The 17,834-nt window shown below is 39.9% G+C and overlaps 1 protein-coding gene across 4 annotated transcripts in view; it reads right to left on the bottom strand.

The window, feature by feature from the left end:
- The window catches only part of arap1 (ArfGAP with RhoGAP domain, ankyrin repeat and PH domain 1), a 62,796-nt gene that overhangs the window by 17,253 nt on the left and 27,709 nt on the right, over positions 1–17,834 (bottom strand). For all 4 annotated transcript variants that reach the window (XM_004075811.4, XM_020708392.2, XM_020708391.2 and 1 more), the window contains 8 exons: positions 17,677–17,783; positions 15,734–15,933; positions 14,773–14,858; positions 12,855–13,037; positions 3,266–3,440; positions 2,893–3,024; positions 1,390–1,525; positions 1,213–1,315 (listed from right to left, as the gene is read on the bottom strand). In XM_004075811.4, the coding sequence (XP_004075859.2) occupies positions 1,213–1,315; positions 1,390–1,525; positions 2,893–3,024; positions 3,266–3,440; positions 12,855–13,037; positions 14,773–14,858; positions 15,734–15,933; positions 17,677–17,783 (1,122 nt within the window). The remainder of the gene's footprint in view (positions 1–1,212; positions 1,316–1,389; positions 1,526–2,892; positions 3,025–3,265; positions 3,441–12,854; positions 13,038–14,772; positions 14,859–15,733; positions 15,934–17,676; positions 17,784–17,834) is intronic.

Genomic DNA, 17,834 nt, shown 5'->3' with positions numbered 1-17,834 from the left:
GTAAAATAAAATCTCAAGATCATCAAGGCATTCTGGATAGAAAAATGCTCTGCCTAGTGTCAGAAAGCTTGGTCTCAGTTGCAGGCCATGGGTCTTCCAACAGGACAACGATCCAAAACACACAGCCAAAAACACCCAAGAATGGCTCAGAGAAAAGCGTCGACTATTCTGAAGTGGCCTTCTATGAGCCCAGATCTGAATCCCATTGAACATCTGTGGAAGGAGCTGAAACATGCCATTTGGAGAATACACCTGTCAAACCTGAGACAACTGGAGCAGTTTGCTCATGAGGAGTGAGCCAAAATACCTGTGGACAGTTGCAGAAGGCTTATTGACAAGTACAGAAACCGTTTAATTGCAGTGATTACCTCGAAAGGTTGTGCAACAAAATATTAAGTTATGGGTACCATCATTTTTGACCAGCCCTATTTCATTAGTTTGTTTTTTTAAATAATTCTGTTAATCAACAACTCAAAAGTAATGGCTGATTTTGATGATTTAAATTTCAATAAATTTTAATTTATTGTTACTTTTGAACGTTTCAAGTCATTTCAGTGAACATTGTGGACTTTCTTTAACTGAGGGGTACCAACTATTTTGTCCACTACTGTGTGAAGCATGTTTTTGGACGGTAGGAGGAAGCCAAAGTCCCTGGAGAAAACCCACGCATGCACATGGGGAGAACATGCAAACCCCTCACAGAAAGGTCCCCCATTGCTGTTCTGTTTCGGGTCCCGTGCACAGTGCATAGAATTTACATAATTATTTAAATGCTACATTCATTGACTGATAAGTCCATTATTGCTCCATGCAGCAGAATAAAAACAGGTCTTCTGATTCTTCACTGCAGCAGCACTTAGTCTTCCTTCAGTTACTTCAGTGAGAACCAAACGCAGCACAGGTTAAACTGTTTTTCTCTCTTCTGACCTCACACTCCTTTGATCTCAGGCTTAACGTGCTGTTGCTCGTTGTGGTGTTAATGTTTGCAAATGACAGTGGAGGGTTAAAAAAAAACACTGCTGCTATATCTTTACACCATCCTACGCCTGACACTTTCTATGTAAAAGCGGCACAGAGCTCCAACAGTTAAAGCCACTTTGTTTTTTTGCTAATTTATTAGCATCTTTAATTTCTCTGTTTGGAACTGTATATTTAGATCATTCATTGTTGCCACTGGAAATAATTTCAAACTGATGTGGAATGAATTGTTACCTTGGCAATAGATTTGACCCACTCCTTGTGACTGTCTGGGTCGGTGGTGCCAAACAAGTAGAGCCTCTCAGACTCTGAGTAGAGTTCAAACGTGTAGTCGTACCTGAAGGAGATGAAATTGACATGAAGGGCGGACCAGAATCCTAGAATCTGTGTGTGATGCGTGCGAGTGTTTACCCGTGCTTTTCTGGCAAATCCACGACCAGACAGACGATCTCTGACATCTTAAGAGATCTGTTCGGGTTTGCATTTTTGTCACTGTCATAGTAGCTGAAGGTCCCATCGTTTAGTGTGCACCAGCGGCGACTGAACTCTGAAAGACACAAAGAAATGTCCTTACATGATATCAAGAATCCCTTGTGCATGAGACATGTAAAGTAATCTAATAATCTCCTAAAACACCAGAGGTCTACAACCTTTTTAGGAACACCGACCAGCTTAATGTCAAAGTTTCTCACAGACCGGCCTGTATGAGGGTAAAGTGGGCGTCCCATTTCTTCTTCTTTTTTTTTAAGCTTCCAATTTCCCTTAACTTTTGAGGGTAAAGTGCATCTTCATCCTCTGCAAAATACATGTAAAATAGCTGGTTTAAACTTAGTTTACATCCTAGATTTTATGTAGGAACGATTCAAATGGGACATAGATTTTCCCTCTAACCCGTAATAATTGTCAGAGTGGAAGCTACCAACTTCAGCCTCGTCCCACACCAAGACTGGTGTTTCCTAAATATAACTCTAAACTTGAATCCACCCTTTGAACAACTTTATCAGCAACATCCTCATAACATCAGACAGCTGGTTGCTGAATAACATGTTTTATCATTATGGTGTGTGGGGACACAATAAATTCACTTTGGAGTAAAGACTCATGTTTTTTGTCAGTTAAATGCAGATTTCTTTTTCCAATTAGGTTAAAGGTTCTTCTGTTTTTTCACAGGTTATTTCCAAATGCATTAGATTTTTGGTTAACTGTGCTAGCTTGGGGGTTTCAATTTAGCAGTCAACGCAGCAGCTTTAAGAAAGTAGCAGATGGATTTTTGACACCTATGATCGAGTGACTTGACATGTGTCAAGAATGACTGATGTGGTGGGGAGAATCCAGGGGTTTTCCAAATTCAAACTGAAAAAATGTAGGTCATGCGTTTTTGTTTTTTTTACTCTGCGGTCTGGTACCAACTGTCCCACAGACCGGCGTCTGTCTGCAGCCCGGGGGTTGGGGACCAAATTATAAAAGTGGTCCCTTGTTCATTGAACAATACAATACATGAAATCTGTGAAGTATTCATCTTTATTTTTTACAAATATTACTGATGTTTTAAGGCTGCAATACTCCTCACTACACATTTTATGCTTATACTTTTTTTCTCAGACAGACATGATCATTTTCAAACTTTTCTCTCTTGTTCAAAATCTCAAAGTTGAAACCTTTAAATAAAATTAAGCCAAGGCACAGAGGAAGTCAATTGGCAATGGTCCACAGCCAATCAGGACGCAGAACACGCCATTGTTTAAAAAAAAAATAAAGCGTGCCAAATTGCACTGTAAAAAATCTGCGATACAGCGAGACCACAAAAGGTGAATTGTGTCATAGTGAGGGAACATAGTGCTGATTTAACTTCATGCAACAGGTGTTCTTTTGTTGGTGGACGGGGGGAGGACTGCCGATGGCCCCCATGCATACCTTCTTTGTTCTTGCGTTCTGTGATGGGCCGGGCCATGGAGGCAATTTTGAACAGGAAGCCATTGTGGGACACACACGGAGATGGCTGGTAATGAGGTGGATCCATCTCCTGAATAATTTCTGATGGTAATTCTACAAAAACAACCAGACTTTTTCATGTCAAACACCAGTGTAAAACTGAAGGTAAAAGCATCATGAGAGCTGCAAACTGAAACATCAATAAGTCAAAGTAAGCTTCAGAGGAAACTTTGGGTAATAATTTATCTAATAAATCAATCATTTCCATTTTTCTGCTGGATAAAGTGTGTTGAGCTTCACAAAATGTTGTATAAATGTCCCATAAATGAAGCATGGGCGTGCACACCTACTGTACCTGTGTTGAGGTTCAGGTTGATCAGCTCCGCCTGTAAGAGTTGCGAGTGTGTAGTGGCCAGGGACAGGGGGGTGGGGCAGCTTGCCATGCCTGTCGAGCAGTTCACATCTGCGCCGCAGAAGATCAGACTTAGCGTCTCCAGCAAGTCACTGCACTGCACGTTTATACAGAGAGCCTGGAGGGAGAAGAAAACACAGAAGATGAGGACCTCCACCTCAGATTCATTTGTGTTTCTGCTGTTTGTTGAGTTCCTTTTCTGCTTTCTGGCTTTCCAGGGTCTGTTTAACCACTTCCTTGTTTGGTTCTAATTAGGTCACTGCAACAACATTGGCAAGTTTCACTCAAATAATGGAGGAGTTGGACTTTAATCAGCTCCTGGTCTGAAGCTGTTCTCAAACTTCAAAAGACCCATTCCCATCAAAAAGTTTCAGATACTTTTAAACTTTAAACTTTAAACAAAATTCGTTGAGTTTAGACGAAGCCTTTGAGCGTCTCTGTTCAGTCGAGTCTCAAAAACTTCAGGGTGTTGTTTGACAAGTCCAAGTTTCTGGAAGGTCACTCAAAACAAATAGTTTCCAACTGTTTTCATCACTTGAGAAATGTAGCAAAATGAAAAGGCATTTTATCTACATCAGACCTGGAAACAATAACTCTAGCTTTTCTTTTCTCGTCTAGTTTGTTGTTCTCTGTTTACTTGTTTTGAAAAACACTTGTTAAATCATTTCGAGATTTCCATAAAACTGCTGTTGTACTCTTTCCAGCGGCTTCCAGTTAAATTCAACACATACTACATACATACTTTTAACTTCCTATTCTTCAGCCCAATCATTGACGTCTACAAGCCAAAGTCTTAACTCTTCCAAAAACCTGCCACAAAACAAGAGATGTCGCATTTCAAATGGTTGCTCCCCGTCTTTGAAATTCTATTTCTTCTTTGTCAGAGGAATTCCATGGAGTGTTTTAAAAATCAGATCAAGACTTTTAATTGATCATGGTCTACTGGTAACTTTCATCTTGACTTTTAGCGGGTCGGTTCAGTGTTGGATGCTTCGATCTGCAATACTCACTGCAAAGTATCTCACATACAAGCTGCTTTTACCCTAGAAAATTCTAATGGCTTTTATTTGAATAAATTAAGAAATGCTTAATCAACATTTAATGCTGTCTGGTTTTAACAATGAAATATTTTCAGTATTAAAAAAAAGCTTAAAATTGCCTAAATCAATAGGATTTTAAAGTGTTATTAAGAAAATATAGGGTTATGTACTTCCAACACTGGTTAACTGTACTTTATGAGGTAGCAAATGGATACTGGACTAAACCAAAGACACAATAAATAAACAATCTCCAACAATCTACCTATTTCAGTAAAAACTGAGCTGTATGGTGATTGAGTTGTGTAACAACCATGAGACTAATGAGAAGGCTACATATTAGGGCTGCACGATATGAGGAAAACTTGCGATATGCGATATTAGTGATCAATATTGCGATAACGATAAATTTGCGGTAAATAAACAAATAGAAAAATAAACAAAAACATCATTCCCATTTCATTGCAACAGTTTAAAAATTATACTCCAAATGACCCTCATCGACATGGGGGACAAACGTCAGGGTGGCTAACCCTGGTCCTCAAGAGCCTCAACCCTGTCTGTTTTCCAATTCTCCCTAGACTGCTCGATAATGATAACCAAAATCAGGTGTGTTCAGTCAATCAGGATGTGAAATCACTTGAGTCAGCCAATCAACAGCAAGCTGGTTAAGGAGAGCTGGAAAACAGGCAGGGTTGAGGCTCTTCAGGACCAGGGTTAACATAATAGGCCTCCATCTGATTGGTCAACAATGGGAAGGCGTCCATCTGATTGGTCAAAGCATAAAGGGATTTATTTGATTCGGTAAATGCTTCAAGCTGCTAGAAGATTGTTTTAACACATTTTGAGTTTGCGATTTATTGCGATATTCGCCGTCTTTTGCGACATGCATATTGCAGAGCTGGATATTGCGATAACGATAAATTTGCGGTATATTGTGCAGGCCTACTACATATCAACCATGAGATCTCGCGAGATCTTGTTTTTAAGCAGCGCTGCTGAAAGAGGCTTGGTGGGGTGCGCTGCCAACTAGTGGTCAGGGTTTAAGTGGAACACAAAATGTAAGACGCTCATTAAATGTTTGCTTATAAATAAATGAATAATAAAAACTTTTGAGCACCATTTCAAATTGATACCAGTATAGCCAGATAAAAGATATTTCATAAAAAATGCCAGCACTGGGTCTCCAACACCAAGGATCCCCCAGGTTTTTCCAATGGAGGCAAAAATCCCTGAAATCCTGAATATCTTGAAAAGTACAAGGATTTGAAGGAAGTCATACCTGGAAAAAGCTGAAAGAGCTGAAGATTTTAATAGTTGAGTGGTTAAAATAGCTGAAAAATCGTAGAAGGAGATAAGCGGGGATAAAATGGCAGAAGATACTATAATAAAGAAATAAAGAGAAACAGGAAAAGAATGGGTTGAATGCTTTATAGTATTCAGCCAATAAACATTTACTTACTTTATAAAATAATACTTATCACTGGTACAAACAGTAGATATTTTGAGTGTAAGGCATTCACATGTATATTGTTAGATGAAGAAGAACTGAAGATTTTCTGACACCGCAAGAAAAAAACTAACAGGTCAAAACAGAAGAATATTTAAAAATTTAGAAAACTGTTTTAGTTTCTGAGGTTGATTCAAATTAATGTGCAGCAAGTTTTAGAATAAGCGTGGGACAATATCCATCCATTTTTTCCATGTTGGTAAACTTTATTAAGAAGGTGAGAGTGCAGAATGAGTCTAATGTTAGTGATGGAACAAAAGGGATGAGGAGGGGTTTTTTTTAGACAGGGGAGGAACTCTGATTCATACAGATGCACATGACAGAGAGACAGATGTTCAAACTCCCACCGACAAACCAAAAGCTCTTTTGAGTGTGACCGAGAAATTCCACAGCGGTCTGCCGCCGCACGCAGCGAGACGGAGCCCCTCCTCGGTTTAAGCTGCACTGAGCCTCTATATATATATCCAGACAAACAAGCCAATTACCAGAGATTACAATTGCAAAAGACATTCCCACACACAATCAAAAAAAAAAAAAAAAACACACAGACACAACTGGATTTGTTGTGCCACACAGCTTGGACCAGCAGTCTGGAGACAAATAGGTTCCCAGACATTCATGATTGTTCTTCTCTACGGGCAGATCCATATGGAGCAAATCATAAAGATCCACTGTGGTCCCACATTTTCTGATTAAAACAATACAGTGGAGGGGGGAAAAATCCAAGAACAAAGGAGAGAAAATCAACAAGTAACCAGGGTAAAACTTCACTTAACTGAAGTGTGTTTATTTGTAGGCTGATTTATGAGGTTTGAACAGTGCTTCTTCAAGTCCTCCATTCATCTTCATACCAAGAGTTTCTTCTGTTCTTCATAAAAAAAACCTCTCAGTTTAAAACAACAAAAGCTTTAAGCTTCCTTACATCCAAACAGTCTCAGTACAGCCACTTTTTCATTTTTCTTTTAAGGATGAATCATTTTTAAATCATCTGCATTCATTTAGAAAAACTTCACCCAAATATTCCATCCAAATCCTTCTATGAGCTCCAGCAAAGAACATGCCTAAATTCAAAGCCTTGTATCTCTGCGATGAACAGCATCACATGTAAACTGAGCTCAAGCGTATGCTCCTCTGCAACTGCTGTCAACCTCAGTTTCATATTTCACATTCTGCTGAACATGTGACACTACAGCATCTGGATTATTAGTTAGAACGTTTAATACAAATTAGAAAAAAGGAGGGACTGCTGCGAGCCCAGAGACCCGTCTGGGAGAAGGAGGTTCTGCTGGAGCCAGGGTTTTGCTGACTTTGATGTTGACCAATCAAAGCAAGGAACAATGAGGAAATGGATTGTTTTTGTGTTTAAAAACCTCGCCCCTCAACATCTGCTTCCAATGAAAAAGGGCGTCATGTAAAAACACTTTCAAAGAGAAGCGAGAGAAGGGAGAACAAGACTCAAACCCCGTTTCCCCCAGAGAGCAGCAGAGACGGGGAAAAGACTTGATCTGGGTGTGTCTGAAGATCTCCAGCTTCCAGCTGCCGCTGCATTTACTTCAGACAAAGTTTGGAGGAATGACAGGAACTGAAGAAAAAAATACTATGAAATGCAGATGAAAGCATTTCAGTCTGACACTAATCAGTGTCAGACTGCACTTTGCTTGAAACTGAAACACAAAGAGACTGATCTTTAAAGATGTGAGCTTCTTAAGTGAACCTAAAGCATACTCTACATTTCTACATATTAAAGCATGTGAGGTCATGCCGTCATCATCTCAGTGATGAATGCGACAGACTAAAGGAAGTGGAGGTGCAGAACGAAAAGGCGAAAGGAAAACATCTCCAGGCAGAAGCAGGAAACCGAAAACTCCTCTGCCATTAAATCTGATGGAACAAGCTGGAAAAGCCTCAAATTTAGTGAGACTCTGAGCATTAAAAGCTGAGCAAACAGGTGTAAACTGATAGAAAAATGTGAGTATCTCTGCAGCAGCAGATGGTTGTTTTTATCCGACGAGCCCACACAGATTCCTTTATTTGACCTTCAGCCGCCTGCTTAACGGATATTATTCAGCTCTAAAGAGGGCTGAAGAAAACATTTAAACAGTGGGCCTCTGGGCCAATTTTTTTTAAAAAAAGTCCTTGGTGTAAAGAATTTGTGTTGCTGCCAGTAGGGTTGTGCCGATGGACGATATCATCGTCCATCGTGATGGGTGACTGACATCCCGATGGAGAGACCACCATCGTGATGCCACGCCCCCGCCACGTTGCGCGTCGACACCATAAGCCGCGGTTACATGTACAAAATATCTTGATGGGATCAATGGTCGGATTAGAATCCAACCGTGTACATGGGCCCAGAAAAATGTTTTCAGAATATAAAAACGTTCACTAAGGTCACACTTTCCGTCGGAATAAATCATTCGCACATGCGCAGTAGGGTTTGAAAAACGGAAGGATATAAACTCCGCCGAGCGGCTTTTTTTTTTCAAACTTTATTGTATGTAACAATTCAATACAAAACAATGTTAAACAGCGCCGAGCGGCTATATACATTGACATGTCAGCTCGGTAATATACGAGACGGTCTTCTAAACGTGCCTTTAATAATGTTACGGTTATTATGAAACACCTGTTCGCTCATCATTTGAATTTTAATCCGTGTGGTCAGTGCTTTTTCTGAACGAAGCCAGGATAGCAGTATGCTAACACGGGCTAACAACATTAGCTTTGGGTGGTGCTGCTTGCTGGCTGCACGTAAACATGTAAGAATAACATCAGCCTTTATTTAGTCGGGACACGACTGGAAACACAAATCCGCGTGATTGTTTGAATGTTTTCTAAGGACTGAGCGACATTTCTGCTTTGAAGCTCAAACCGCTGTGTGTGCTGACGATCCGAGCTGTGCTCAGACACACACTTTTAGACCCGGTTCTACTAGCGGACTACTTCTTTTCTATTTTGTTTGTTAAAGTCACTTCCCTCAGTTTATACTGGATCATCGCAGATTAGTCATCAGTTGGGAAATAAAATGAAAAAAGCAAAAAAACGAATAGCAGTTATATAAGAACGAAAAATGTAAAAATACCCCCCCCCCCCCCCCCCCGACGATGTCATCGTCCATCCCGATGGTTGACAGCAAACATCGTCAACGGCCAATTTAAGGGACATCGCCCAACCCTAGCTGCCAGACTTCAGTCAGATAATGTGTTAGGAGAACCAACCTCAAAAACTATATGGCTGCCATAGAATCTACCTTAAGACACTGCATCTTCCTAAACTTTCCAGCATGAAAAAGCGCTTCTGCTCCCTCCAGGACTTGTCATCTCACCATCTTGCAGAAGGAACCCACAAGCAAAGCATTTGAATGCCAATCAGGAGGCCATAGAAACAACAAAAAAGCCCACTATGAGGAAGCTGGACCCAAAAATGGCTAAGACTGGAAGACACAGGAGATCTGGAGATCCTCCAGTGAGGGTATTCAACAACAACAAAAAAGCAACAATCTGCCCGTCCTTCTCATTCTCAAAATATTTTACACACAAACGATCTGATTAGTTCAAGGCTGGAAAAAAATAACTATTTTCTCACAGTCTTGTGGGCTTGAATATCAGTACTATTGAGAACAACATTTAAATACCGTCACTGAACTGCAATGATAGTTCAAGATAGTTCAGGTTGTTCTTGTGTAATAGATCCAACATGAATCTTTGACGAAGGACAGTTAGTCATTGGAGTGACAAAAGTGACCAGGTCTTAGTAATTTGGGGTGGTTGGACACAAACAAGTCTGTGGTAAGCATCTATAATTATTCTCATTTGAGCATCTCTAAACAGGCCAGAGACCAAACCATTTCAGGTGTTTTCCACTCCCCAAAATGATGTTTTTGGTGTTTTAACATGTTCTTGTGGCATTTTTCTGATGATGAAGGACATCGATTAGGAAAATGAAGCTTAAAATTTCCTTAGTATATCTTTATTCAAATCATTGTGAATCAGGAGCAGACGAAAAAAATGCCGTCTGAAAAAAACCTTATTTGTGACGCAGAAAATATGCTGGGCAGGCCACAAGCTGCCGGCTCAGCGATGGGGAGAGGAAAAGGAGGCGGGATTGCTTCGTTGGTCCGCCCACAACTCTGAGGTCAATTTCTAATGAGCTACTGCAGCTCTGCAGAAACTATGTCCTAGGAAAAAAGGCAACCAACACAGGCTTTTTGACTTTAGCCAAAAACGGTATAATCATAATTTAAAGACCTCTGGGTATGCTATGTATATAGATCAAAAGATGATCTGAGTGGGACTTCCCAGACCTTCAATTCTTCCTGTTAAAATACTGAATCTGATCTGAACCGTTCCTTTTTTATTTTCAAATTCTCTATAACTCTACCAATACCAAACTGTCATATCCTGATGATAAAAGGTACAGAGGTAAAATGGGAAGCAGAGCCTTCACCAGTAAAGCTTCAGGAAGTTAAGCTTCCGTACGTTTATATCCACTTTCAACAAGCTTTTAGGGTGAAGAGAGAAAAAACTGCTTCCTGTTTCCCAAAGCCTTTAGTTAGTTTTGACTCAGGTGACTCTGGGTAATCTTTAACTTTGCAGCTGCTACACAAACACTCCTGATGAGCTTAGTTCCTGTCTGGTTTTTGGTGCTTTTGAGACATGTTTCCAATCAGGAAACATTTATCTGATGCTCTGGCCAGGGTTCATGCTTTATCTTTTACTTTTGTTTCCTCTTTGTATGCTGTTTGTTAAAAACACAAAGAAGAAAATTCACCTGGTTAGAAAATGAAGAGGTCCTAATGTGATAGGGTGTCACTTTAGGTTTTCTGTATGGTCTCCTGCTTCCATACAGATATGAATTTGGCAAATACCAATAAAAACTATATAGGAGGTGAAAGTGCAAAGTGTGCACTGACATATGAGCTCTATGTAGACTCTGAGGACACAAGGAGCAAACATGAATACAAATGACAAAATAGGCATTGAAGCATGCCCACACATGCACATTAATATGCATGTCAACATGTCTACCCTAGTGAGGCAAACATTGATAAACACACAGCAATGTTGTCTGGCCCGGGCACAGAAGACGAACCTGGGGAACAGAGACCTCCCCGAGATCCCTCAGTAAACTCTGATGCACTCTGCCCTGACACCTTCCAGCGTTAAAAACACACACATGCTTTAAAAACGCTCAGCAATTGAAAAATTCAAGGCACCACAACACAAAGAGTCTCACCTTCAAGTTTCAATTCCTGCTTAGAGTTTCTGCCAGCAAACAACAGGAAGGCACAACACAACCCGTTTGGGATGCTTTCAGCCACCAAAAATGCTTTAAAAAATCCAGAAAACAGTCAAAGACAAAGCTAGGAGAGAAGAGATCAACTTTCCTCAGCAGCCCCAGCTGAAGAATGAGGGCGAGGGAAGGAGGAGCAGAGGAGGAGGAGACAGGGAGAGGCGGGGCTTAAGCACATTCCAGTTAAATTGGTGAGTAATGATGTCACATTTCCCTCTCACAAAGCGAGAAATCTAAAGCTATCAAAACAAAAACACTTTGTGGAAATGGAAACGAAGATGAAGCTGCTGCAAAGCAACTCCTCACAGGTGAAGTTGATCAGATGTTTTCTTCTTTAAAAGAGCATGCAGGTAAAAATAAAATAAAATAAAAGGCTGAAACGTTCAAGACAAAACTGGTGGAAACCATAACATGACTGCTTCAAGATAAAATGAGAGCATCAGGAATATAAAGGGTCAGCAGCCAACCACTAAACTGCTTTGCCCCCCCCCACAGTGAGTCACAAGTACGCTCATACAGACACCACAAATCCAAAAGCTGCAGGAGGAAAAAGAGACTCACAGTCAGGTGTTGGATGTGACTCAGTATGTGTGAGCTGCTCACATTTTTGCGTAAATGGGTTAAGCTGCCACAGAGTCGGGGCTGTGCAGCTGTGCAAATGACTGGGGCGGTTCCCAAATGTCCCACTGCAGACGACGACCCTGAATGCCACTTTTGAGAGTAAAACTATCTGAACTAAAAAGCCCTTCTGAGTTTATAGGCTTTCAAAAACGGAGAAGCCAAGTAAAGTACAAAATAAAAAACCTTCATTATATACTTTAATGGCATTTATAATACAACATACCTTCCAAATAATCAGATTCATTTTCAGCTATTTTTTAACTAGAAAACTAGAAATTAAACTGAACGACAAAACAATGAAACAGTCACTTAAATGTTTTAATTTTGAATCAGCCAGTTAGAATAAAAACATTCAGACAGAAGTAGCAAGTCCCCTTGGTTACTCAGTCATCTCAAAATAAAGATAATTTTATGAACAACTTCTTAGCTCTGAACTATTAAAAAAAAAATCTGACAGTTTAAAAAAAAACATGCTGTTCTCTTCCTGTTGATCAGTCCTAGATTAAAGAGTATTAATATCTTGAGCCTAATTTAGACACAGACTGCTTTCAGTTCATCTGCTGGTGACAAAAGTGTTAAAGTCTCCAGTAATTCACAGCTTTGCAAACATATGAATGGAATATGACTAAGTTCTTAACTAACATCTAATTTTCAGTGGACAGGAGGTGTGAGCTCCTACTTATATATATATATATAATATATATAAGTATATATGTATATACACACACACACACACACACACACTCTCTCTAATGAAAAAAGTCTAATGAAAAATCGCAATGCATCGCCAAATTGATTTCTCCTACACCCCTACTAAAAACACTTGTAGATATGAAGATGCTGAATAAACCGCCAAAAAAACACCAAACAAATGATGCATTCCAGTGCGAACCCAGCAGGAATTCTATCATGCCAAACAAAAACCTTGTTTTGTCGCACGTTCCTGTTTTCCAACAAACTTATTTCCAAACACGTCTTACAGACTCTTACCCATTCAGAACGTTTAAGTACATGATCCAAAATGCAGACACATACATTGATAAATGCAGCAGGATTAAAGTCATTGACTTACATCGTTGAGTTCTTTCTGGTTGCCATAGAGGGGGTGGTACTTCCTATATTTGCCCTGGCGGTATTTGTTAGAGATGTATCGCCGTCTGTCTTCGCTGCAGCTAGAGGGTGTCAGAGCTTCACTTGGTGGGACGTTAGCTGCCCAGAAACTGTTCACCTGCTCGTTGCCCAGGAACAGGAACACCTATTCCACAGGTTGACAAAAGGCATCTTCTTAATAAAAATGAACATCCGTCATGAAAAGAAACTAAACATTTGAAACAGAGGCTCCTTCACTTTTCTAACGGTTTTATGAACAATGTTGTATTGCAATACTGGCAATAAATAATACTAAAATAATCTCCAAGTCACTAAGAGAGGGTTAAGCTTCTGAGAAACCAGGATCTGCTCTGGTTGTTGTCTTCTCATGGAGAACTGCACCGCCTCTGTCTGCTGATAGAGAACCAGCATTGTTTGTTTTGAAGAGGGAAGAGAAAGGTCAACTGCCTGCTCTGTTTTTGATCAAAGAAAACAAAGTCAGCTGCATGATCATTTTTTTCAGGGTCAACAGTCCAGAGAAGTCGAGAGTGAGGAAAGAGGTGAAGCAGGTGGAACAGGTGAAGGTTCCAGGTCAACAAGAATGAAAGGAAAGGTGCAGAAAACTGTGGTGAGAGTAGTCATGTTGTTGGTTTAGAGCAGGGGTGGGCAAACTATTTAATATGTTCCGCCAAACTGGGATAAATTATATTTATGATCCTTATCGTTTCATTTTCCCTCTAATTCTCGTGTCTTTCCATAGATGGTGCACTTTTATTTAGGTGTAGAAAGTCATTGTGCATTCATGTGGGGTTGGAAGATAAGTTGTGTTTTTTTACATTTATGTGTGCTTCCCAAATCGGACAGTAATTTTTCTCGATCATTCCAACACCACATGAATGCATCATTTCTCTAAACTTGCTTTTTCTTTGAGGGACTTCAACCCAATGCAATGAGAACAAAAGTCACAGTTTTGAAATAAAAACTCTAAAATGTTCTGAATGAAACATATAAATATCAACTTTCTATCAAAATTATAACACGTTTTTGTTTAGATTCCATGCTTTTTCTTTCTCTTATGGGCATCTGCTCCTGGTCCGGCTCTTTTGTCAAATTTTAAAACCCTTTGTGACCCATGGGTCAAAATAGTCTGGTTTAGAGACGCTGAGAAGGAGACAGGAGGCAGAGCTGGAGGTAACAGAGAGGAAGATGTTGAGGCTCTCTTTGGAAGTGACAAGGATGGATAGGATCAGGATCAGGACTTAAACTATCAGAGGAAAAGTTCAAGGTAGATCTTTTGGATATAAATGCAGGGAAGCAGATTAAGATTGTTTGAGAGAAGAAACAGTGATGATGTTGGTAAAAAGATGCTGAGGTTAGAGCTACTAGAAAGAGCAAGACCAAAAAGGAGGATCGTGGATGTGGATAAGGTAGTTGGTGTGAGTGAGGAGGATGCAGAGGAGAGGGTTAGATGGAGGCAGATACATTGCAGTGGAAGCTTCAAAAAGTTGTGCTAAAAAAGAAAAAACTAAATTTATTTTTGTGTTCGTTTCCTACATTTAGTGAAAATTATCAAAGCTAAGCATCCATCTTCACATCCATTCAATTTGGTGAAAGTACCAAACCGATTCATTTAAATGTTCTTCTCTCCAGTATTAAATCATCCCTGTTTATTATTTCTATTGTGAAACTGCTTAGTAAAACAATTAAATTAACTGTCATCAGCTTCAAAACTCCTGGAATGTGGAGCAATAGAATTATTGGAGTTCACATTAGACCTGAATTTCTATAACACCAATAGTAATGATAGGAATCGTAAAAACATTTTTAAAGATTCCGTATGCAAAATGTACTTCACTTCTTAAAAAAACTGCTGCCTGACAATGACTGTTCTGTTTGTATACCTTAATGAGCTCTTCTGTCCACACCTTCTTGTCCATCTTCAAACTCCGAACTTTGGAAATACTTGGACCAAGTCCTCGGTGTTCTCCTAAAACCAACAAAGAAGTTTAAAAAAAATAAATCAAATCCTGACTATCAAACAAACATGAACAAATTAACAATTTAGGAGTTTTTTTTAATTACTGTCATTGACTGATTCTGAAAATTGGACTGAGTGACTCCTCCCCCCTGGCTTTCCAAACATGAAGTTCCTATGGGCTCCAAGAAGCCTAAATCCCATAGACTTCAGATAAATAAACAGCTATTACTCAGTTATTCTTATTGTCAGAATAACCATTGATTGTTTGGCATCTTTTTGAACTTTTTTTTTTTTCCATTCATCTTCTAAATTTGTTTTCTCCCTTTCGGATGCCTTCGCCACTCGTGGGCGATGGCAGGGGACATCCTGGACAGGTCGCCTATGAATAGATCCAAAAACATGATTCCTAGCATGTTTTTGGACTATGGGAGGAAGCCGGAGTCCCCGAAGAAAACCCATGCATGTACCGGGAGAACATGCAAACTCCACACAGAAATTTCCCGCATTGGTGTTCTGGTTCAGGTCCCCCAGCTGGGACTTGAACCAGGGGCCTTCATGCTGTGAGGCAAAAGCATATAAACCATATAAACAAGGTCTCAGACTGACTTGGGCCAATCACTGCTTACTGATGTCGTCTGGATCCAATATGGCAGAGATCATATCACAAGAAAATGGCGACTGAATTGACTTCAATTGGTTGGAGTAAACCATTTTCTGTGGATGACAAGCCACTCGCTTGGTCCAGTTCTCATATACAGTCAATGGTTAACGTGATACTTGACTTACAGTGTCATGATAAAAATATACATTTGAAAACACTATTTATATTTAATACAATCCCATAAAAACAGTCGTTCCTTCAAACCTCAACAGTTTACACAAACCTGCACATTGTTTGCAGATGACGACACATAAATTGATGGAAGCCCATTCTGGCTTCGGCGCCGCGCAGTCAGCACAGAAACTGTTGCTTGGCTCCTCCCAGATTTGCTCAGCTATTTCACTGGTGGACAGGGCCTCGCCTATGGCATTCTTCATGGCGTCCACCCACTGATCTTTCAGCTGCTCTGTCTCTGCTGTGAAGCTGAGAAAGCACCAAATGTCACAAAAGCAGCAAATTCTAGGAATAAAAGTCAGTAAGCTCACGTTCGTCTCTGAGGGTAAGTCACTAAGAATCGCATCTCTTTGCTTTTCAAACATACCAGAGACTGGAAGGTTAAGCTCACACCTTTACCATACACCAGGGGTGTCAAACTCATTTTCACCGAGGGCCACATCACTTTAGCGGCTGTCCTCAAAGGGCCGGATGTAACTTATACATGTAACTAAATGTAATGAAAAATAACTAACTATCCTTTATGTTAAATAACTCATTATTTATTATTTTTAAAGTGACAATTACAGTTGCATAGAAAACAAATGTTTGCTTGTTACTCTAGCATAAATTATTTTATATTTGATTCTGTCAAGTTAGGCTATATGGACAGTGTTTAAGTCCTAATGTATAGTTGCCCAATCCGATATTTCAAGTCCAATTCCCCCTAGATAGGAATAAATACACACTATTTTTATTTTTTTATTTTAAGAAATTAAAAACTTTTATGCTCTCGCGGGCCACATAAAATGACATGGCGGGCCACATTTGGCCCCCGGGCCTTGAGTTTGACACATGTGCCATACACCATCGTAGATTCTGTCCTCATTTAGACTTTAAAAATATACATGTAAAAATTTAAAGATCTACTCCGTGTTTCTTGTGTTTTAATAGGATGTTGTGGCACTTTTCTGCTTATGGAGGAAATTTATACAGAAAGAGAGTCTATTTGTCCATCCATCTGTTTTCTAAACCTACCATCACCCTTTCAGGGTCAAGGGGTTGCCGAAGCTTTTTTGTGACATCGAAAATTCGCTGGGAGGCCCACTGTTCACTGCTGCACATTGTGATCCATCTCCTTGCAGACAAATGGATCCATAACATTGTTGTTTTCCTCGTCTGAGCTGCCAACTGGTTCTAAACTGGTTTAGTAGCTTCAATATTGCTCGCCATTTTTTGGGGGGATGTTAGGGGCTGAAACGCTAGTGTGAGCAGATTAAAAAGATGGATGATGGGTAATGGGGTTGGGCTTACTCCACACCAACCCTCCTGCCCAAACCTCTGAGGTGAATTTGTAATAAACTACAACAACTTTGCAAAAACTATGTAAAAGAAAATGACAACCTTAATTTTAAGTTTGGCTCAAAACGGCATAAACATAATTAAAAGACCACCGGGTACGCTTTTATTGGAGTGGTTCTTTAAAGATATATCCAACATAAAAGATTTTCTTTACCGTAAAAGTTAGCATAAGAAAGATAGATACATATGCAAATGAAAGTCAGATGTTTAAAATCAAACAAAAGCTAAACATTGTTTCACACAGTCAGAACACGGCATCTGAAAAGACACTCAAGCCTCTTCACAGTTCCCCATCCTGTCATGCTGAGCCTCTGCACTGCATCCGTCAGCCACAAGACCAACACGCTTGTGCACACTTGCACGCCCCCCCACCCCCCATCTTCTCATACAAAATGACAAACTTTTGTTTGTTTTACTTTCTGAGCAGATGAGGGCGAGTTGTCCACTAGATGAGTCAAAGCGTCTCCAAGTATTACGGCACCAAAGACATGAAAACACTGTCAAACCTTTGTGAAAATATGAACCAAACTGTTTATTGAAGCGACTGTTATGTTGGAAGCAGGTAGATTGTAAAACCCCATTCAGTAAAGGTAAGTTTTAGGCATCTTCTGTGTGAACAGAAGGCTTTTATACAGAACTGCATTCACAAACCTGAAAACACGATAGGGTGTGATGAGATCGAAGCTGCGGCGATCTGTTTCTTTAACACTTCCGACGTTCATTTCAATGGATGTGATACCAACTCCAATTACATAATCCTGAAGAAAGAAAATCAATTTTAAAAAAGGAATCTATCTGATCAACATCCA

This window comes from Oryzias latipes, chromosome 13, assembly GCF_002234675.1.
Source record: "Oryzias latipes chromosome 13, ASM223467v1".
Lineage (NCBI taxonomy): Eukaryota > Metazoa > Chordata > Actinopteri > Beloniformes > Adrianichthyidae > Oryzias > Oryzias latipes.
Note: the sequence above shows the minus strand (reverse complement) of the source record. Positions and strands in the feature narration are given on the sequence as shown.